Genomic DNA, 23,951 nt, shown 5'->3' with positions numbered 1-23,951 from the left:
TTATAACTAAACATGGGAACGTGAAAGAAAAGTTAGGTAGACATTAAGTGCATGAAATAGGGTATTTTTGCGTTATATTTAATGGGTGATCATATATAAGGCTATATGTTGGAGTTAGCAAATTACACTTGTTAAGAGTGAGCATAAGTCTATGCATAACTGTCTCTATAGGAGAGCTTTACATACACAAGCAGTTTATGCGCATTATGAATGCTCCCAGCAAGAAAAGACAGAGACAGATGAAATCTGCAAAAGAACCACTGTGACAAACGTACCTCCCTCTCAGCTAGAGAGAACTGAATGAGGAAATGGGGAATCAAGCTGAGGGATACAGTATGATCACACACAATGAGTCATAGTTGCAGAAGGGGCGGCTGGTTTTCCATAGCCGGGTTCTGGCAACACTCCAGAAGGCCTCCTGCTGGGGAGCGTCATCTTCTGCTTGGCTGCAAACACTTCGCTTCTTCATCTCAGGGGAAACCTGACCACTGACCTTATGTCCAAAAAACATTTTCACCAAAGATACACTAATGTTTTTCAGTTGAAAAAAGACAATCTAGTCAAACTTTAGTTCTAATAAGGGATTGTTGAACAGAACATTACGTCAACCTGGCTATCTGCGGATCAGATTTGTACAGGAGTTTGAGAACGTGTGAGGCAGAGGTAGCATATTTGCAGGATGGGTGGAATTGGGTACAGTCACATCCTTATCTGTGTTTTAATTGGCCTAGGTCCATGATAATATGTGTAGTGAAAAAAGTGATCCTCAGTTTACAGCTTTACATGGATAAACTTATATGTTTTAAGGCTTTCTTCAACTGAATGCCCATGTTTGGTTAATAAGAAAAACATTATTAAGTTTTGGATGGCCTCATATGTTTTGCATTAGAGTTAGAGCTTGCAGTATGACCGGCGGAACAAACTGTACAAAAAATGGTGTATGACTGAGTAGAATTAGTTAAAGAAAAGGGGGAAAATATTAGTTTCTGACTTGATCTAAGTACAGATCTTGATCTTACTTACTTCCTAACGTCTCTACGGCCAAACCTCGCTCTGTCTGTGTCTAATCAACCCCCAACCTTCTTTATCTTTCACTCTCTCTGGCTCTCTCACTCACTCTGCCCTTACAAGGAAAGGCAGGCAGGGCTGATGTCATCGAATGAAGAATGTTTAAAGAATCCTGAGAGGAAAATAGAGGGAGGGAAAAAAGTGAGGCCAAGGGAGAAAGAGAGAGAGAATGCTTGGCGTGTGATAAACCTGGCTGGGGTGAAGGGGAGCAAGAAAGAACTTGTTTGGAAGGATGGTGTCATTCCTTTGCACAAATAGGGGGAGGGTATAACAGGAATACAGGAACTGTGTGTGTGAGTGTGTGAGTGAGAGAGTGAGTAAGAGCGAGGGAGAAGGAAAGTTAAAAAGAAAACTTTTTATCTGTGGGCCAGGAGACATCTAAAGGGCCTGCTCTGACAAAGAGGTAAGCTTAGACCTTTATTTGGAGATGTCAAGAATCTCAGCCTTTCTTTGCACATTATTTTGTTTCTTGAACTTTAGTCATACCCACCTGGTAGTATTATTTTTCATGACTTTTCCACTAGAGAGTTTTGGCAGGACTATTATATTGCGTTATCATGCTTTTTTCCACCACATATCAAGCAGATATCTAGCCTCAGTGTTACTATCGGTCTTGCACTGTTATCAGAGTTGCACCCCGGGCACTGTGGATTTGTGGAAAATGCGGAAGCGAAACCGGATGTGAGTATACATTGCTGAAGAAAAGTTCCTCTTGTCACACACGTATTCAGGTGGAGCAGAGCCTTCAGGAGCGGCCAAGAAAGCGCAATGGCCAGGCTGTGTGATGCTTGCTGATCGCTTGACTTTAACCACACACACACACACACACACACACACCCTGACCCAAAGGGTGGAGTTAGCTTAACGGCTCGCTGAAAGGAATCAAGTCAAGGGAACTGTATTTCGGTGTTTGTGCAACGTTAGTGTTGCATAGCTGAACCGCGCTGCCCCGGAAAACTAGTAAGTGTCGCTCATGTGTTTTGTTTATTCATCCATCCGTTTTTTTAAATGTATTGTTTTTTTTTTTTTATCAAGTCATCTTTATACCACTTTAACTGCTACCAGTGTCCGCGTTGTCATGCACTAGCAAGCGGTGAGGTTGTGTGGGGGAAAAAAAGAGTCTGTTTGTAGCATCGTCAGCTAACTCAGTCTGTACCCGGGTTTAATCTCAGGTGTCGGTTTGGTTGTAGAGAGGAAAACGGGTTAGTTGTCAAGTGAGCATTGTGCTCCTTTTAGGAGTCTAACATGCAGTGGTGTAAAGGTGTAGATGGGTGGGGCAGAGACGGTTATCTTGAGATTAGCTCGATTTCCCAGGTGGAATAAAACAAAAATAACGTCGAATGTATAAAGCGCAAGGAATGACTATTAGCAAGAACAAGGAGCTAAAAACATTACTGCGTCTGTCGTGTCCTGCTGGTGGTGTTGTGCTGGCAGGGAACTTAGCTTTAGCCAGGAGTACTAGTGAGATATCCATATATGGCTAGTTTCTGCTCCCCTGAACTTCTCCCTCGGTTTCAGTACACAGTTCACCTAGTGTCTTATCTGAGGGGGAAAAAACTAAAGGCAAGGTTCCAGTACAACTATAATGAATATTATATACGACTTTATAAACTAATAGTTAAGACCCTTACTTTTAGTCTTTATGTAGCTCAACATCAGTCAGAATTGGAGTTTGCTCTGTACCTCAGGGTGTGTGAGTGTGACCCAAAACCTGTTTCCGAGTATAGACCGGGGAAATTAATCAATGCAGTTACATATTGTCATTATTTTGTGTGGCAAGACATGTAAAAACATCGATTGTAGAATTTTTTTCTATTTATTTACAACTATATGGACAAAAGTAGTTGGCCAAATCTGCAATGACATTTTATCCAAGTACGTATACTTCAGTATGGAGTTGGTCCCCTTTTGCAGCTTTAACAGCTCCGGCTCTCCTTGGAAGGCTGTCCACAAGATTTGAGTGTTTCTCTGGGAATTTGTGTTCATTTAATATGAGGTCAGGCACTGATGTTAGATGAGAAGGCCTGGCTCTCAATCTCCTTTCCAGTCCATCCCAAAGGTGCATGACAGAGGTTGAAGTCAGGGCTCTGTGCGAGCCAGTCAAGTTCTTCCACACCAAACTCATCAAACCATGTCTTTATAGTCCTTGCTTTGTGTACTGGGTAACGGTCATGTTGGAATAGAAATGGGCCTTCCCCAAACTTTTGCCACAAAGTTGGAAGCATAGCATTGTCCAAGATGTCTTGGTATGCTGAAGCATTAAGACTGCCCTTCACTGGGGATAAGGGACTGATTGAAACACCTGAATCCAATTAAATAGGTTTTGTCCAAATATTTTTTGTCCATATAGTGTATTTTTGCATTTGAGGTGGTCATGTGTTGCAGTCCCTTAATAATCCTGCAGGTGCACTCTATTCACTAACTATTCACACATTGGCAGGCAGCACAGCATCCTGTGTGGTTGGAGTGAAATCTTTGCCAAGTTTGCAAATAATCATGATGTTTATAAAACTATGAAACTTACAGAATCGCAATACAAATCTGATCGGGACCTATGTATCGTGACGTGATATATCGGCTGGTTGCTGATATGATATCACACTGGTTTGGTGATTTCTATCCCAACTCTGCCGTGTGTGATGAGAGAGAGGGAGATTATTATCATCATTTGTGTGTCTTTTTGTTAAAGGTGATCTCTAATGGCCCATTTCAGTCATATTCTGCCACACTGAGGACTTTCCTGCGTGTAACTTACACACTAAAAACTCTGCCCATAACTTGTCACCTCGCTGACCCCAGTCTGAAGTATAGGTGCATTTACTTATTGTCATTAAAAAAAAATTTTTTTTTTTACTTTGGAATAGGTAACTGTCTGGTACCTTAATTAGTCACTAGGGATGTGAGTAACTGAAACGTCCCAGGGTGTACTCCAATTGCTCACATTGACATCATGGTGAAGAAGGCACCATCGCGTTTTCGTTGTTGCTCATGAAAGAGGGTAAGGGTAGAGGAAGTTGTTTAATCTCTGAACACAATGCAAACCGTCAGCTCAAATTAGTCTTGTGTTAGACTTTGTTTCTTTCTGTGATACCTTTTTGTACAGAGTTTCCCCTTTTTAATTTGTGATACAGGTGCATGGCAACAAGCATGGACCTGTGAGTCTCAACATTTCGAGCCAAGTATGTTGAAATGACGGCATCAAAAATCTCTTAAACTGAGCAGCTGTCATGCCACACATTCCCAAAGACGGACAAGTCTGCTCTGTGAAGTTTACTTACAGTATGTCTGCTACTGTGTGCATAATCATCAGTGATTATGATGATTAGTGGGTGTGGACTCACATGTCAGACAAACTGAGACAAGAATGCACAGATGGCTTTTTTAATCTTGTGTCATATCAATATTGGTGAGAAGGAGAGAATTTACTTCCTTTTCTGAGACGTGATTGCAGTAAAATCTTTAGAAATGCCATATTGCATAACAGAGTCTCATTAGAGTCAGTTATAACAAACTTTGAGTTATAGTAATGTCACAATTGCCGCTGTTTCATCAGATCTTAGTAATCCTTAGTAACAGAGAAGTGTTGTTAACCATTACACACACACATCCAAAAATAAAGAACAATGGAATTTCTTTCTGGGTAATGGTCTAGAGTAGCCACAAGTATGGAATATTCATTAAAGTAAGGAAAGGCTTATACGAGACAGTGAAAAGCTTTTGGAACCTTTACATTACAGCTGCTTCTCCCTCCACGCCCTAATTCTTCATTCACTCTCTCGCACACACAAAGTCTAACACTCCATTAGGTCAGAGAGACAATTTTTTCCGTTGAGTGAAATTCATTGCATGAGCACAAATGCACTCATACGGAAACGTGTATGGTTTTCCTGCCAACGCTTCTTTACATGTCAGTCTAATTTATTGTAGACATGCCTGTGTTATTTAATCCAAATCATCTGAACATGTTGGACTAGCGGGCTAGGTTCATCCTGGGTGAGGTGATTTATTAAACCACAGTCGGCTGATAGGGAAGTTAGATGTGAGTAACACAGTCACTAATACATTGTGTTTAGATAAAGAGAACTTTTCACTTCCATTGTAATAAACAGCATTACAGTTTAAATCAGTATTCTTTGATATATTCTTTGAAACTGGCTTGGGAGGAGCATGCAAAAGAGAGCTCTTTTAAAAAGCATGCAGATTACACATAAGTTGTTTATGACAGGGTTGAGGGCATCTTTTAATTCAACTTCACCAAATAGCTTCCAAAAAACTGCCAACGCTCCATGCTAATTTAAAGTAATTGTTTGGAAAATTTAATTAAAGACTCTTTTTTTTTTTTTATATAATGCATCTGTTATGTGCAAATTTTAGGGCATGTCAGATATTTCATTTTACTTTTACCAAGTTTGCTAGGCAAGAAATCACATTGTTGGGTCAAAAAAATTATAATAACAGTTGATTGCAGATAGTACAGCCTAGTAAAACCTGATGTTTAGCATGGAAGTTTTACATTTACAGTTATTATTTTTCAAACCTGTTGTTAATGCAATGTCCAGCCAAACAAAAGAATTCATTCTCATAGAGTAGAAAAAAAAAGGTAAGAATGCTATAATAACATCTTAACCATATACCGCCCTGCCTTCCATTAAGTTTAAGGTGGGGCCTAGGTTAGGCAGGCGCACACAAGGAATCTGTGCCCAGAAGGAGCTTACGGTTATTTCCAGATTCCTCCTAAGTCACATGGACCTTATTTAGCCTTCACAACACTGTGATTTTGCTAACGACTGATTTCTCCTCAGCATACCTTCCTTAGTGGTAAAGAACTGGCTTACACCTTTGGCTGACCTGTGTGAATAGTTAATCAAAAGCGTCGTCTTTGACTTATTTAAATTTTCTTCCAGACTGAAGAACAAATGAAATTGTTTTAAAAGCAGCAAGGGGGGGGGGAAAGAATCTTTGTCTCTGACCTGCTCTATAATTCTTCACATCCACATGGCATTTTTCTAAGGCTGTTTGAAAGGCAGTACAGAAATGTAGACATGATGATTACAAACATCAAAGCAGTCAATGGATTAAAGGGAAGAGGGTCATCGAGAGCGCAGTGAGGGAGTTTTTATAATAACCTCCTTCGGTCCAAACCAGCAAGCTGTCTTTTGGCCGTTTGACCAGCAACGGGTGCTTACATGATTTGCATAAAGACAGCACAGTTTTTGAGGCATTACTTTTAATTTATGGCACAGGCATGGGCATCGTTTAAATGTTCATGTCTCGATCTAAAGGTTTGCACAATGTTTTCTGTGCCGCCACGCAGCAGAGGTGTGTTGGATTATGTAGTTTTTTTTAATTAAAATACAGAAGAAGGCATCCTTTTGTCTTTCTAAACTTTACAGACAAATGGTCTTTCAGGTCTCTAACAAACAGCATTTCAGTTTAGTTTTTTTTTCTAAAAGAAAACTAACATGCATACAAGGATGGGTCAAAAATGATCTGCACTCAGGCTGTAGAATTCATTTTAAATTAACTTTCAGAAAAAGACACATAAATAATTTTGACATGTATAAAGGGTAGGCATAATAAGCAATGCTTTAGCCTACACCTTTTTCAGTGTTCAACTGAAATAAACTGACCTGTAACGTACTTGCTTTTCAATACACTCTGTTAAAGCTTTTGTATTCCTTTATTACAAGTGTTTTAGGCTGAGCTCTGAGCCATGAATCCACTGTTGTCTTCACTTCTTCATCAGGAATGAATCTTTGTCCTTGTAGTGCTGCTTGCAGGAGACCAAACAGGTGAAAGTCAGATGGAGCATGATCAGAGTGACGACAGTGTGGAAAGGTGCGGACATGTATTGGGATGCAAGATCACATTGCCCTTGAATAGCAGTCCTCTGCCTTTAATCTGTATTTTTGGCTTCAGTTGTTCAATAACCATCCCACTGTAACGAGCATTGTTGATTGTTAAACTTTTTTCTTAATTATGTTCCGGTACTGGCCCTTGAGAAATCCAAGAAAAATGTAAGCATAAATTTTCCAGTTGATGGTTGACTTTTAAACTTTTTCTCAGTCTGTGATTGAGGATTGAGGTTTCCATTCCATATGCTGCCATTTACGCTCAGGCTCGTAGTGATTACTGGTTACGAGACCTGGATTAATGATTCTCTCTCTAAGAAGCTTTTACCTTTCTTAGAATATCGGTCCATGTTTTATTTGCAGATATGCAGTCTTTGATAAATTACTGCACCAGGTACATCCTCAGACAGCAAAAAAAGGAATAAAATAAACTGGTGTAACACGTTCACACCTGCACAGCCGTGACTAAATGGAAAGCGCTGATAGGACAGTGCAGTCAACAGAATTTTAATATAACTGCCGTGGGGATAATTTTTGACTCACCCTCGTATCTCTGTCTGCCACATATCTGTTGACTGTAGTGTGACTGTAGGCTGGTATGGTAGCTACTGCTCCGTGCCGCCACTGTTTATTCTTTTTTGCTGTAGAGACAAAATGTTTACATTGTTTGCTTTTACACTTAAGAGTCACACTTTTTGTGTGTAGTGTATACTTCTGTCTATTTTAGTTTAAACTCTAACTATTTTAAGAAAATTTTAATGATGACCGAAAAAGATTTTATCTTTTATAAAATGCAATAAATCAAAAATTGCTATGAATAGAGATTTAATATTGTAAACTATATGTATTCTGGATTTACAAAATCTAAAATAATAAATATATTTTTAAGTTCTCCCAAAATTTTAATTTGATCAACAACGTCTTTGACCCATGAGAAAACAATCGATTGAAACTCAATGAGGACCGCAGCAGGCCCTGAGGTGTTGTTTTAACCACAAAAAATGCTCAGTTTCCATGACCTCATTCTCAGGCCCCATAAATTGCAGTGGCTCAGGGATGATGTCATTTAAAACCTATTGAAGAGCTCTTTTTAGAGCGGTCTTTTTAGCGGTTATAACATAGTGTGTAATCATAAAACATATAACACATGTTGCTCAATGTGATCCGGACGAATCAAGCGCAGCATGTGCTTAAAATACAGATAAAATACAAAAATTTTGATTAAGTTATATGCAAGTATTGCACATAACATGCCTTAAACATGCTAAGAGAATTTACAGTAGCCTGGAATTGGCCAAAATCATCTAACACTAATCCAATACTAAAAAGAAGTGTTGAATATCTTAACTACTTTCATACAATTGTTTCCTCTTTTTCAAATTTACACCATAAGTTAGAGACTGTCTGTAGTATTTTAATTGTGTAGAATCGGACACTCTGGTGTTCAACCCGTATAACTGTATTAGATGCATAATTAATATTTTGCACGTTATCAACTTTTGTGCCTTGTCACACTCCTGTTCATCAAGCAGAACAAACAATTGCATGAATTCCTTCGGATGTGTAGCCATAGTCCCTCATGATGATAAAGTCATGGCATGCCATGTTGCCTTTGTGTTCTTTAGGAAATGTCTCCAAATTGTTGGGATTTTCTGTATTAATTACAGTGTCCTCTTTTTGCATCGGAAGTAAAGATACTGTTTGGCCCTGACTTGTATTTTAAGGTGTTGAAACATCAAGCACTCTGACCATCAGGTAAGTTGCACCTTGGCTGAAATGTGTAGTGCAGCAGGTCATGGCATTTTTAATCACACACTATAAATATAGCATTATAGTGTGTGTCAGAGACAAGTGCACTACATTAAAACATGTAATAGCAAGAAAAAGTTAGTTAACCATTTGAAATTCCAGGTTTTATGTATGTACTAAAACATAAAAACAAACACAATATTCATGATCTTGCATGTCTTCATTAACCACACCTGTCAACGCGGGGAGGGGAGTGAGTGAAACAATATATGTCCCTTCTGATGTCCCTAAACACCTGGAGTCAAACCTGAAGTCCAGTCAATGTAATGAGAATGCAAGTGTGGTTTAGTGTGGCTAACTCAGCTCAAAAACAAAGTGTCAGTGCGCTATTCACAAGCAGCATTAGCTGATGCCTTACAAAAAGAGTGATCTCAGAAGACCTACGATTAAGAGTTGTTGATTTTCATGTAGCTGGGAAGGAATGGAGTAATCTACAGTTAGACAAGTTGTCTGTAAAGGGAAATGATTTGATACTATGGCTATTCTCCATCGATGTGGCTGCGAAGCCAAAATCTCTACAAAAGGCACAATGCAGAATGCTTAGCGAAGTGAAAAAGAACACTAGACTAACAGCTGAAGTCTTGAAGGATTCATGTGCCCTTTTCATGAAGTCAACCATTTGTAAAACAATGAACAGACGAGGTATCCATGGCAGGACACTACAGAGGAAAACTGCTGCTCTCGCCTGAAGTTTGGCAAAGACACTACTTTCACACTCAATAGCACAACTGGGAAAATGTTCTGTGGACAGATGAAATGAACATAGACTTGTTTGGGAAGAACTTTCAGCACTCTGTGAGGTACTTAAATAGCCCTGCATACCAACATGAAAACATCATCACAATATGTGAAGTATGGTGGAAGGAGCATCATGATTTGGGGCTGCTTTGTTGCCTCTGGACCTGATATTGTGGAGGGAAAAATAAATTCCCACGTTTATGAAGGTTAACTTTAGGATAACGTCAGGTTGTCTGTCTGCATGCTGAACCTCAGAATAAGCTGGATGATGCAGCAGGGCAAAGACAGTAAACATGGAAGTAAATATACTACAGAATCACTCCAGGAACACATCAGTTTTTTGGAGTGGCCCAGTCAGAACCCGGACCTCAACCCAATAGGGTTACTGTGGAATGACCTCAAGAGGGCCGTTCACACAAGACATTCTAAAAATATCGCTGAGCTGAAGGGTTTCTGTTCTGAAGAATGGTCCAGAATTCTTCCTGATCATTGTGCATGTCTAATACACAGTTACAGAAAGCACTTGCTCAAAGTTATTGAATGTGGTTAAATCAATTCTTAAAATAATGGTTCCCCCTACTTTTTCTACCATCACTTTGTGCAATAAATACGTACGCTCATGACTTACTTATGTGTTTTATTACTTGTACTATATTTACTTTGTGCAAAGTCAGAACACATTTAATTCCCAATTTATGCGGAAGACTGGAAAGATGCAAATAGTTCCCTTACTTTTTCTCATCACTGTACTTTGTAAAAGCCAGTTGGAAGTAGGCTTGGTGAAACTTTTAAATGAAAAGCTAAGGAAAATGAAAACTGCTTTCCTGATTTCTTTAGCTAGTGTGTTATAATTTGTGCTGGCAAAGGAGTTGTACAGATGTATATTGGTAATTACCGGCTTTGGATTCTTGCTGATTTAAGAGTTCTTACACAAATGTGTGTGCAAGTTACTTGTATATAAATAGGAAAAGCATCACATTACACAAAGTTAGAAGGCAAATACCACTTAATAAAATAAACATTATCCAAGAACCTTCCCAAGAGCATTCTTCTACACAAGACAATTTCGGTAAATGCCCCCCCCCACACACAGACACACACTTTTATTGTCCCCTGCGCTTAAGAGGCTATACTAATCTCTGTCCTTAAATGCCTTTTTCTATCAGGGTTTTCTATATTAAGCTCTGACTGAGCAGAATTCTGCCCCTTGTTTTCATGATCTCAGCATTTCAGAAATGCCATTGGAAAAATTTTGTTGTTTTACTCAAGCCAGAACATGAAGTGCTCGAAACAGAGCCATGCTGATGCTGGGAATGAACAACTGCTGCAGCAGTATAGCGTTTGTTTGCGTAACACTGGATTTTCACATTGGTTGTGATAAATGACCACCTCTAATGAATTGCAAAAGACTTGGAACATAGCATGACAGTCAAGATAAGCAACGAAAACAAATTATATTAACATGGATTTTTTATTTAAATTTTTTTGGGTTATTGCATAACCCATGGTTAGAGGATCAGTCTGTGCAGTCGACGAAAGATTTTCTGAACAAAAATCTGATTTTGTAAGTCTGCACATGTAGCGTGAGGACACTGTCACTGAAGAGATTTAAAAACATTTAGATAGAAAGACTTGTGGTTTCCCACAGACTTTATCTTGTTTATCAAAAGCCTTTCACAGCAGCATTTGAACATTAGAGCCAGGTGTGTTGGAAGCAAGTTCAGTAGAATGGTAGAGCTCCAGGAATAGAGATGATGTCAGGGAAATATAAGCAATCACTTCCTTATGGTTGCAGCATTTTAGACATTTTTTGGGTTTTATACTGTGGTACAGTTTGGGATAAGCACAAGAGAACAAACCAAATCTTTCCTGGGCATTGATTGAAAGATTAAGATTCAGTTATTTGTCACATGTAACCTACAGCACAGTTAAATTTTAGTAACGCTAGGGTCAGAGCGAAGGGTCAGCCAGGGCCAGTGTCCCTGGAGCTGGCAGAGATAAGGGCCTTGTTTAAGGGCTCAACAGCTTGGCTGTGTTGAGGCTTGAACCCCTGACTTTCAAATCAGTAACCCAGACAGTCTGCATAACTGCACCCTTGCACCCCACTGCACACAAAGATTTGTCTGATAAATCACAATTTCTGCTCTGACATGCAGATTTTGGCACCAGTGGGATGAATCTGTGGACCCAACCTGCCCATGTCAACACTTCAGACTATTGCTGGTGGCGGGGTAATGGTGTTGAATTTTTCTGCCTGACAGTGGGCACATTAGTTCCCTTGAGCCCTGTTTCTATGCCACAGCCTGGCTGAGTATTGTTGCTGAATACGCGCAACTCTTTATTTACAATATTTTTTTACTCGTTATATTCGCCACTTCTAGCATGATCTTGTACCATGTGACAAAACACAAGTCATGCGCTTATGGACGTTACAAGCCAATCGCTTGTTTGTCTGTGCATCTGTTTGTGCTACTCTGACTCATAACTTTTCTTGCTGCTTTGAGGCACAGACATTCAAATGGTCTTCGCCACTTACTTTCTCTGTTCCTCATATTAAACCTCTAGTGTCCAGGGCTGCACATTGCCCTGGTAACCAAATTTTATAAAGCATCAATGATTTGACTGTTTTGCCCCCTACAAGGCTCTGATGCAGGCCTCCCACTTTGAAGATAAACACCAAAACATTACATAAAACATCACAACAGTGTCTTGTTTACAGCAGAGTTGGCTGTAGATTTGAGAATAATCAAAAGTTTTAGTAACAGAAAACCGATGTAGGTTATTTATTTATTTATTTATTTATTTTATTTTTTTTTGAAGTTCAGCTCGTTCCTATCGTTTTAATGATTTAGTAATAAAAGAGATGAGAAATGACTTCATGGATGAGTTACGTTCCCAAATCAAGCTGGAAATGAAACCGCAGACTCGAATAACTCAAACAACCAAGAAACAATCTCAATATGTAAAGATAAACAAGACGAAGGGCCAAAAGTAAATGAAATACAGAAGTCACGCTATAGTCAGATTAGATATCCACTGTACGGACTCTATTACTAACAGACTTTGGGTCAGTGTGAGCGATTTGGCAAAATAGGGATGGCAGGCCCATTAACATATGACTGAACACTTTCCTTCCCCAATTAAATAAACCTTTTAAGCAAATTAGAGTAATTTTGTTACCAATGGCATTTTTGTTGTTAATAGTGTTATTCTAGACTATCAAGAATAATTTATTCTGTAATTTGTGTGTGTGAAATAAAAAGAAATTTTTGGCAAATTGCTAGAATGGTTTCTTAACTTTATATTTTTTCTTGTTTGCACAGAACAAGATGGAGGACTCCAGTGGCAGTAAGCCCTTTATGGTAACTTCTTCTTTGACTTTCCAAGTCAATACACCATCTTTCTACAACCAGCCAAAAAAGTTTGCCTCTGTGGCCCCACCTCGACCCAAAGGACAGATTGCAAGCACAGCTACAGTTGGCCGGGTTGGAGAGATTCCACCCCCTCCTTCATCCCTTGGTGAGGGTAAGACAGCTTTTTCATATGTACTCATTTTCTGTCACCATTTTGGGATTCCATTATTTGGGGTGAAAATAGCATCAATTAGATATTATAGGAGGACGTTAGGTCCTAGGTCCGTTATAGAATTAGCAGCAAATTACAGTGGGGCAAAAAAGTATTTAGTCAGCCACCAAGATTTCTGGCTCTCACAGACCTATAACTTCTTCTTTAAAAGGCTCCTCTGTCCTCCACTCGTTACCTGTATGAATGTCATCTGTTATCAGTATAGAAGGCACCTGACCACAACCTCAAACAGTCACACACCAAACTCCACTATGGCCAAGACCAAAGAGCTGTCAAAGGACATTAGAAACTAAATTGTATCACCAGGCTGGGCGGACTGAATGTGCAATAGGTAAGCAGCTTGTTGTGAAGAAATCAACTGTAAGAGCAATTATTTAAAAAACTGAATTAGACAATTAGAAGACATACAAGACCACTGATAATCTCCCTCGATCTGGGGCTCCACACAAGATCTTACCCTGTGGGTTCAAAATGATTACAAAAACTGTGAGCAAAAATCCCAGAACCACACAAGGGGACCTAGTGAATGACCTGTAGAAAGTTGGGACCAAAGTAACAAAGGCTACCATCAGTAACACACTGCGCCACCAGGGACTCAAATCTTGAAGTGCCAGACATATCCCCCTGCTTAAGCTAGTACATGTCCAGGCCCATCTAAAGTTTGTTAGAGAGCATTTGGATGATTCTCCGAGAAGAGGATTTGGGAGAATGTCATATGGTCAGATGATACCAAAATAGAACTTTGTGTTTGGAGGAGAAAGAATGCTGAGTTGCATCAAAAGAACACCATACCTACTGTGAAGCATGGGGGTGGAAACATCATGCTTCGGGGCTGTTTTTTTGCAAAGGTACCAGGACAACTGATCCATGTAAAGGAAAGAATGAATGGGACTATGTATTGTGAGATTTTGAGTGAAAACCTCCTTTCATCAGCAAGGTCACTAAAGATGAAACGTGGCTGGGTCTTTCAGCATGACAATTATGCCCAAACACACCGCCCGGGCAACGAAGGAGTGGCTTCGTAAGAAGCATTTCAAGGTCCTGGAGTGGCCTAGCCAGTCTCCAGATCTCAACCCCATAAAAAATCTTTGGAGGGAGTTGAAAGTCCATGTTGCTCAGCAACAGCCCCAAAACATCAACAGGAATAGACCAAAATGTCAGCAACAGTGTGTGAAAACCATGTGAAGACTAACAGAAAACGTTTGACCTCTGTCATTGCCAACAAATGGAAGTATTAAAGTATTGAGGTGAAATTTTGTTGTTGACCAAATGCTTATTTTACACCATAATTTTTAAATAATTGTTTTTTAAATCCTACAATGTGATTTTTCTGGATTTTTTTTTATTATTATTTTGTCCCTCATAGTTGAGGTATACCTATGATGAAAATTACAGGGCTCTCTCATCTTTTTAAGTAGGAAAACTTGCAAAATTTTCTACTTGCCTAAGTGAAAAGGTATTTAGTCAGCCTAGTGGCTGACTAAATCCTTTTTTTTTACCCCAATGTATATAAGCGAATCTCAGTTACATAATAAATGAACATAACTGTGTGTGTGTGTGTGTGTGTGAGAGGGAGAGGGAGAGAGAGAGAGAGAAGAGCTGCCTGAGATCTCGGGTAAATTGGTGGTCAGGCTTGGATTAATGTGCTAAAAGTAGACACTGTCTTCTAAGAGCAGAGTCAAGAGAAACCTTTGTTTTGACTTACATGTTTTAAGACTAATTTTAGTACAGTTCCCCTAACTTCAAAACAAGTCCCCTGGGGACCACCATGTTGGCCATGAAAGTTTATACAATGTTGAAATGGAAAGTAAAAGCATGTCGCAGAGAAACTACGGCTGGACAATGGGTCACTTTGAAAATCTCCCCGAAGATTTAGTTCAAGCAGTGAGTAAATTCTGAAAAATCTGCACTCAGGCAACCATCATATTAAACTACTCCCCCTTATATGGGGCAACCAGTTACCATTTGTTCCAAATGACCTCATGCAAAGGTATGAACAAGCATCTCCTTGTAGTGAGAAAGAAATAGAACTTGTCTTAAATGTTCAATATGATTTGTGTTTTTAAAGATTTTAGAAATATTACTAAATGTATACAAATTTATGAATGGCGTGTCATGGCTGCACACATCATAACTAATTATTTAATTAATACTATGAGTGCTATAAATTATTTTGTTGGCTGTTAAGATTTCGTTTTTCATTTTGAGAGGACATACTGCTCTCTTGGCTGTTTTGTTATTGCATTCATTCCTCGGGATTTAGACTGTTGCAGTATTAACATGGCAACAAAGAATTTTATTTATTTAATTTATTCATTTGTTAATTGTTTATTTGCCATGAAATGTGGCATGTTTCTAAACCTTTCCACTGCCTCTCCCGGTCAGATTTTCCACCCCCTCCACCTCCAGTGGACGCAGAGCTGCCAGCCCCTCCCCCAGAATGTCAGCTCACACCCCCTGCATCTGAGGCTCCTCCCCCTGCATTCCCTCCCCCTCCCCCTGTTGAAGAAGACTTACCCCTCCCAGCACCTCCTGAAGATGTGAGCTTCGTTCCCTCAGATTCTTCTCCCGCTCATCCCCCTCCACCTCCTCCCCCGCCCCCTCCTGCACCTCCACTTCCTGAGCCTGGCATCGGTGTCAGTCTCCAGGTAAGAGCTAAGACACAAACTTAATGTGAATTGCTGTCACGTTGCTGTTGAACATGTTTTCCAATAATACTAATATTTTTTCAGGAAGAATTTTTGAAATTTTACATCGATGTCTCATTTAAATACACATGGCCTGTGGTAGATTTAATTATGGTTGACATGAAGGTAAAAGAAACATTACTGTCTTTCATTGTGTGAGCGTTTCAGATTACTTACTGACTGTAGGGATGTATTAAACCACCACAGTCTGTAGCTTTATTTGTTTATTTATCAGTATTTGTATTTATTTTAACTGAAAGCCTTTAGGAACCATACTACTCTCCCTCAGAAACACTGGATGGAAAGAAAAAAAAACAGAGGCAGGAATGCTAGCATTGTCTGCATAGTCTGAGTTCTGCCTGTTTACGGATCAACACTTGATGCATGTGCACAGAACAGTTATTAATCACACAAAGTACTAGTACAAGAAAAGCTGCTAGGAATGTTGGGGAGCGTTTACACAGCACTTTTGTTGTAATACCTCATTGTGTAATGTGTTGGTATTTTTCTAGCATTAGTGATGTATATACAAAATGCTAAAATGTTGCTAAATGCAACTTGACATCCAGTCAGATTGTCATCCACAAGGATGGAGCAAGCAAGCAGTTTGGGTAATGGAAGATCTGCGGTAATGGCTAATTCTGACTGGTACTTTGGTACACCTAACCCATTGTCCACTCTTACTCAAATTGGCCAGTAAAACCAAAATAGGATGGTCTGGTTTAGGGAGCCAAAGTGCCTTTGGTTAACGTTGTGTAATGCCCAAGCATGTTTTACAAAAACCTGTATCTTGGAGCAGATTTCTCCCAAATTACTTTTTGTAATTATTTTGGGATTTTTATACTTTTTATTTATATTTGGGATATGCTTGGTCGTGCCGCATACAAATTACATGCACCAATGCATACACTTTGTCAATTCCGCACTTTGTCGGCTGCAGTTGAAGGACAAAGGAACCTTCAAAATGTGAGGGGCTCAGTCATGACGCTATGACCTAATCTGCCTTCAAATGCATCCTTTGAAAGATGCCGCCCCTAAATTGAGACACTGGTTTTCTAATGCATGTAACCAGGCATCCTATCAAAAAGGTTTTATCTCTGACTTTAAATGCTGATCTTGGGGGAATTTTCTCACACCTAGTTTGTACATAAAAAAAAATAAAAAATGTGTGTGTATATATATATATATATATATATATATATATATATATATATATATATATATATATATATATATAATTAGAGGCAATAACTAAAGTTCAGCTGTAGAACGGGCACTGATGTATTTGTTTCCATTTCTGGTACTTCGGGATCCACTTAAGTGGACGTTAATGAAACACTCAATTATATTTTGATATAATATACTTTAATATAACTGTCCTGTAATTGTGTTTTTGGGCTGTTGAAGCTTTATAAAATATGAATTGCACATACAAGAAATTATCTAATTTTCATCCATTAAAAAGCATCTGATTTGTTAGCTTCAAGTTTTAGTATTAAGCGCTAACTATAAATTTATCTTCCTTTAAGTGACTACAATTTAGCCATTTGTATGCTACATTCTAGCAAATTGTGGAAGTAACTGGTTCCTGAAGCTGTGAGCACAATTGACTGTTTGTATCAGCACAGGGAAATTGACACTAGCTGCTCAGTTTACATATATATATTATTAATATGTATATTATTTATTTATTTATTTATTTATTTATTATTTTTTCTGCAATTGTACTGAAAATTAAAGGCACTGAATTAGAAAAATCTAGACTACAAATTTACCACAGCAGTCACTTTAGCAGTTGCATCTATGTAACCTTTTGCATGTCAGCACTGTTAATAATTAGCAGTCATTTCAAACAGGCCTAGCTAACTGAGTAAATTGTTTGCATAACTTATTTTTTCAAAAGTAGGATCTAATTTGGGTTTGTTATTACCGGATATTTTTTACTTAATTATTGTTTTTCTTTGTAATTTAATCAGTTGTGTTTAACTGCCTGTTAATTAGAGGTATATTTTGCGGCAGTATATTTTCCCCTTAGTTTGTGTCTGCTCTTATCTCTCTTCCTCCCTCTGGTTTGTTATTTTTAATTTTTTTCCTGTGTAGTTTCTTCCCCAATTGTCAAGCGCTCGTTGTCATGTTGTTGTTTTTTTCTCACCCTTTGTTGTATAGAAGCAGACTAGTTTTGATCGTCAGCTGGACTCCCTAACCGATATGTTATCAGAAATGGAAACAAGAAGACCTTTCAACCCAAACTACCATTTACTTGTAGTTTGTAACCAGTTAATTGTGATTAAAAATAGATATCACAATAAAAAAAATTGATTAAAACATCTCCCACAATCATTCAATTTTTGTATTTAATTCGTGATTCCTATGTTTGCATTTCTGTGGTGCAGGCATCCAGTCAGCTGTCATCAGTGCCCTCCCCAAAGCCGCCTGCTCCTCCTCCCACAGCCCCCAAACCCTCCCTGTCTTTTTTGCCCCCGCCAGAGCTGCAGGATCGCCCTCCGCCCGCCCCCTGGGCAGAGGAGCTACGTGCTCGTACCACACTGAGACAAGGTGGCCCAAGCACAGCCTCTGCTCCGGCATCTGGAGCACCACCGGGTAAAGGACCTGCAGCTGCTCCAAAGACATCATTCACTCCCAGCCAGCCTGCTTCTAATTTTAGCCCCAAACCTGCAAACAACATCAGCTCTGCAGGTCAGCGAGGGGTTAACCTTGCTCCGAAAGTCACCTCCCACATCTCTTTCCCTCCACCACCTGCTGCACCACCTGGACCTCCTGCACCACCTGGACCTCCTCCACCTCCAGCAAATGCCCCTGCCCCTGCCCCAGCTTTCAGTAACACCAAAGCCATAATTTCAATCAATCAGGAGAAAACTTCTCCATCTCCAGCCTCACAACAGCCTAAACCAGCACCTTCTCCCACTTCCACACCATCACCATATGGCAACACTATGGCTGTTCCAACCCCACCCAAGGTAAGTCTGTTTAGAAGGAGGTAGTCTTAAAATGTATTTTTTGATCTGCTGTTGGAAGGTTTTAACACTTTGCACGGGCGATAAAGGACAGTAAGATTAAACTCTAAGTTTGGGAGCATTTAAACTCAAGTTAATAAAGATAAACATTTTATAGATTCATGTTTGATAGAACAAAGTCTCACATTCTTTTTACAACTTCCTTTGTATTAAGAAAAAAACAGTTAATTATTGACTTCACGAACTCGCATATTGTAGCGCTCATGTCACAGAACATACATTCTAAGCTAGATGTCTGTCTTGACAAACTTGTCTAGAGGCCATTGTAGTACTTTCATGTGCATTAAAAATAAACTATTTATTATTATTGATTTTACAGTTCAATAATGCATGGACTAACACATGTTAAGAATTAATTTAGTTCGTGAAATCCTTTACTGATAAGGTGCATGCAGTGACAAATGTTATGAACTTGTTTTATGAAGTAAATCCACATGATCATCAGATGTATTCTTAACAGTTCTGCAGACTAATGTAAGGTCTTTTAATCATCTGCTCAGGCTGCGCAGCCAAAAGGTTCTGGAGCAGGTGCACCCCCTACTGGTGTTCCTCTCTCAATGCGAGAAGTTGAAGAGCTGGAACGCATGACCAAAGATTTCATCAAAGACATGGATAACCGTGCCCCAGTTATCTGCTCCGCACCTATAGGTAGTCTCACTTTCCTTTAGACATCCGTTTCATATTCACTTATTAATACAAATTGGAGATTTCAGAACACAGCTGATGTATAACTCGCCTCTCTACGTTGACACACCAAATTAAACATAGAACATCCCGTTAAAATACTTAAACTGTCATCTGCGCACTAATATATTAAATGCGGAAACACTTCTGGACATGCCAAAGCACAAATGAGTCATTAGAAGTAGTCATGTCCACTCACATACTGTGTGCGTGGGTCTAGTAATGGTGCTTTAACGGTATTTCTACATTCATTGTTTTAATGGATTGAATAATCTTTTCCTTTGGTTTACCTTGTCCCTGCTTGTGTAAACAGAGGTGTGTGGAAAGTGTGGAGAGGCTCTGTCCAGGTCTCAGCCTGCAGTCAGGGCAATGGACAAACTTTTCCACTCACACTGTTTCTGCTGCATTACATGCCACCGCCCCCTGCAGGGAATGCAGTTCTACGACCGTGATGGGACACCAGAGTGCGAGGAATGCTATGTGGTGAGTTATTACACTTACACTCGCGTTACTAATTGATGTGTAGTCAAACTCGCCTGATTGCATTATTGTAGCTTGCAGCTTTTTGTTGCACGTCACCTCATTGTGCTTATAAAAGAATGTGCAGCTTCATCTTGATCAGTTTCTTTTTTCACATAACTCTGAATATTGGAAGCATGAACTGCATTTAATAGAGTTAGTTTACATGCACCGATTTCTAGTAGTAAACTGATACTTAGTGTGAAATAAATCAAGCTAATAAATGTGGTCTGTATAGCTCTTGAACCATAATTTTCCCCCGTGCTCTCAGGCTTGTTTAAGCCCAGAGGAAATGTTCATGCCTTTTGTTAATAGTTTTTTTCTACAGCATTTTTAAAAACCATGAGTTTTGATTTTGTTTCAAATCAGTAGGGACAGATGAGTTATGTCTGCCTTCCTGTCTCCTGTGTGTGTGTTTAGAACTCTCTGGCAGTTTGTTCTCGCTGTGGGGAGCGGATCACAGATCGCGTGCTGAAAGCAGTGGGCCAGTGTTTCCATGCTCACTGTTTCCGCTGCACTGCCTGTAGCTGCACACTGGAGGGCTCCCCATTCATCACTGATGACAATAACAACCCCTACTGCGTCAATGATTACCACCGGTGAGCCTCACGCACGTTTCCTGACTGAGCCGGATCATTCTATTTCCTTAGTAGATCTGATTAATATTGTTATAACAGAAAATCTGAAATGTTTTGAACAATTCATCTCTCTTTTTGGGATTCTGCTCTAATGCTGGGTTAGACGTTTCTCTCCTCTGTGTGTGAGCTGCAATGAGCCAATTGTTCCTGACCCTGGTAGTGAGGAAACCCTTAGAGTTGTAGCCTTGGAGAAGAACTTTCATCTGAAGTGCTACCGATGTGAGGTATGAAGACCTAAAATATTAAATTGCAACAAACCACTCCACATAGTTTAACAGGCTCTGTGCTTTAAGGCTTCACTGCTTCACATTGCCATATGTAATTTTCCACAATACCATGTGGAAAATTACAATAAATACAATGGAAAAATAAAACAAAGGAAAATGCCAATGTGCTTATAACAAGTACCAATGTTCATTCTTATAGTTTTAATTCTAAAAACATTAGACTAGAGTGGCTTATTGCACACTGCTTGATGTTCAGTCTAAAAAATGTGACAGAGTTAAATGTAAGGTAGTAAGAGCTCTTCACATAATTTTTTCAAGTAAGATCAAAAACTATTTGTCTAGGGTAAAGAGCGCACTCAGTTTATTTGAGGTTTTAAAGAAATGTAAAGGGTTGATGGGAATGGTGTACACTCAAGCTTCTCTCCTCTTGTTCTCAGGACTGTGCTCGCCCACTCTCTATAGAGGCGGATGCCGATGGCTGCTATCCATTGGATGGGAGGATTCTATGCATGAAGTGCCACACAAAGCGTGCCAAGCAGGCCAAGTGATTAGTGGAGACTTCTGTCACTCATTAAAACCCAAATCTAAAATCAAAGATTGACTATTCTCTGATTGCAGGCATTTGATGCATTGTTTTTGTGAGTTTTAAATGTCCTTCACGTTTGCCACTATTTGTCATAGAGCCTCGTTTTTGTCTGAATATTTCCATAGCTTTATCAGCGAGACCACAATTTAATATTGGCAGCAGCTGTTTTTTTTTGTTTCTTTGTTTTTTTTTTCTTGTCCAGGGCTTTTCTCGAACAGCTTCAGTGATGTTTACCGAAAAATCACAAGCACACCAACACAGCATGAACAGTGTTCTGACATGTCATTTAATTTAACAAACAAGATCTGCCTTTTTGTTTTTTTCTTTTTTTATGTAATAAGAAATTGTGTAACTTTATTTCTTCATAAGGGTGGAACAGCAACGGCTCTCATTAAGCTTAGCACAGCCTCCTGAACAATAGCATTAAGGATTAAGAAAAAATATTGCTTATGAATACTAGTATTAAATAAACATGAATTATTTGAACTTCTAAACTGTCAAGCAGAAATAATACATTTAGTAAATTAGCTTTTTCGAATAGACCTGCAGCTGCATAGATACTTATAAAGGCTGGTAGGGAATTGTGTGTTGTATAATGGGTTAGTCTATGAGCAAAGCTTTGTTTGTCTTTGTCTTGCATGGAACATTTATTCAACAAGTCTGCATGATATAAAAAAAATAGAAAGCACAAAAGTGACCACCAATTACTAATGTAATAAAAAGGATAATATACATATAAATAAAAAGTATTAACACAGTGACAGCTTGGTGGATATTTTCCATCGTACAATCATATATACAAATGATCCTACATGTCTGCAATCTAAGATACTCATGCAAGTAGTGGTCATTGGAGATGTTTATCAATTAGAATTGATTGATTGGCTCATCATCAGACTTTTATATACACAGGACTGATTTATCATTCTCTCACTCACATTTACACTAAACAGTATAATGACAAGCAAAAAGCACACTGGAATGGACCCACATTACTTCTGCTTGTGAGAATCACATTATGACATTCTGTTACACAAACATTTTAAAATATTACTGACAAGGAACAGAAAACCCCCAAAATAAGAGAAGAATGAGAAGTGATCCTTCTTTTAAAGAGAGAGCTGTATCTGTTCTCTTTCTTAAAAGGTTGGTAATCAACATTTCTTTAGACATTTATACATGAAAGTGTATCTTAAGTGCTCTGGTCTTCATCCTGGCAAGTACTTTTTGATAAGAGATGCACGGCCATGTAATATAAGAGGGCATTAATATAGTAATCTAACCAGACATCAGTCCATTAATCATTTTTAAATAACTGAGCACAAATTGTGTGCTGAATCAATAAGTAGGCAATACATTTGGGCACTGCCTTAGTCACAGGTTTAAACACACAATTAGAAGAATGTCTAGACTCTTTTGTACAGGTGTTTTAAATGATTTACTAGTGTCAGTATTAGACTGTATTGAACAAAGATATTTTTTGTCTTTTTTGTTTCATGTAGTTCTGTTAAAAAGGTTATCCAGATGCTACCTTGAAAATTACTAAATGTGTAAAAAGGTATATTCCTTAACTTAGTATTGTACACTCACCACCTTTTTCTGATTATGTATCCCCAATTAGAATTTAACAGGAATGTTCTGTGGAGTGTTGCACAGGTGAATTAATGGTAAACGGTTTCCCAGTCTGTACAATGATTTACATGATTTGTCGGCCCCTCCCTCTTTGATTTCTAATGCATTCGATTATTTTTTTTACTTGTGTGTATCACATTTTCTCCATCATGTTTTGTTATCGTGTCAGTGTCACCATGATACTGCTGTTTACAGTAAATTAACATTGATTATAGCAACACTTTTTTATTTTTCCATTTACTTATTTACTACATATATACACAAATGCTTTACTTTGCAGTCAAATTCCTATGTAATATGTGAATGTGTGTATGTTTACGGTCTGAAAATATTTTTTGCAATCAAGCTCTCATTTGTACTGTATTATTAAAACAAAACAAAAACACCTTGACATGCTACTCGATTTTTAAGCATGGTTCTTGAATGGAAGTAACAAAATGAGATTAAATTTAGAGCCTTTATTTGATCTTGTCTCAGTTTTCTGTTAAGCCCTTATTAAATCAGCTCAGTGCCCAGTGTCTACTTGGTGTTATTCTCTCTTGATCAAGAGAAAGTCATTTCTGTGATTACTAAAAATTTTTAAAACATTTTCTCTTTTCTAAATGTGTATCGGTCATTTTTCATAATTTCTGTATTAAATGTGTATGTTGGCATGTGACAGTCTGCCTTCCCACACAGTGCGCAACACAGAAGCACGTCATAGGTGCGTCTTCGCACCATATCGGCTCACACCAGCCTTACACTTCACTGATAGCAGAGTGCTGACGTATGTGTTTGTGTGTGTTTTTTGACTGTTTTAATACAGCCTAAGTGACTGACTACAAGTGGACCTATTTTTTATTTTTTTATTTATTAATGTCTATGGTGTGATTGTTTTCTGTTTAAAAAAGA

At 38.7% G+C, this 23,951-nt stretch overlaps 1 protein-coding gene across 1 annotated transcript; it reads left to right on the top strand.

The window, feature by feature from the left end:
* Positions 1-1,781: 1,781 nt before the first annotated feature.
* Positions 1,782-23,578, top strand: zyx (zyxin). Its single transcript, XM_053495400.1, has 10 exons — positions 1,782-2,028; positions 12,791-12,992; positions 15,438-15,700; positions 17,906-18,001; positions 18,133-18,717; positions 19,275-19,422; positions 19,772-19,941; positions 20,398-20,576; positions 20,719-20,839; positions 21,280-23,578. The coding sequence occupies exons 2-10, from the start codon at positions 12,797-12,799 to the stop codon at positions 21,388-21,390; spliced, it is 1,869 nt and encodes a 622-aa protein (XP_053351375.1). The 5' UTR covers positions 1,782-2,028; positions 12,791-12,796; the 3' UTR covers positions 21,391-23,578.
* The last annotated feature ends 373 nt before the right edge of the window (positions 23,579-23,951 follow it).

Source organism: Clarias gariepinus, chromosome 4 (genome assembly GCF_024256425.1).
Source record: "Clarias gariepinus isolate MV-2021 ecotype Netherlands chromosome 4, CGAR_prim_01v2, whole genome shotgun sequence".
Taxonomy (NCBI): Eukaryota; Metazoa; Chordata; class Actinopteri; order Siluriformes; family Clariidae; genus Clarias; species Clarias gariepinus.
This window is presented reverse-complemented; position numbering and strand designations above follow the sequence as displayed.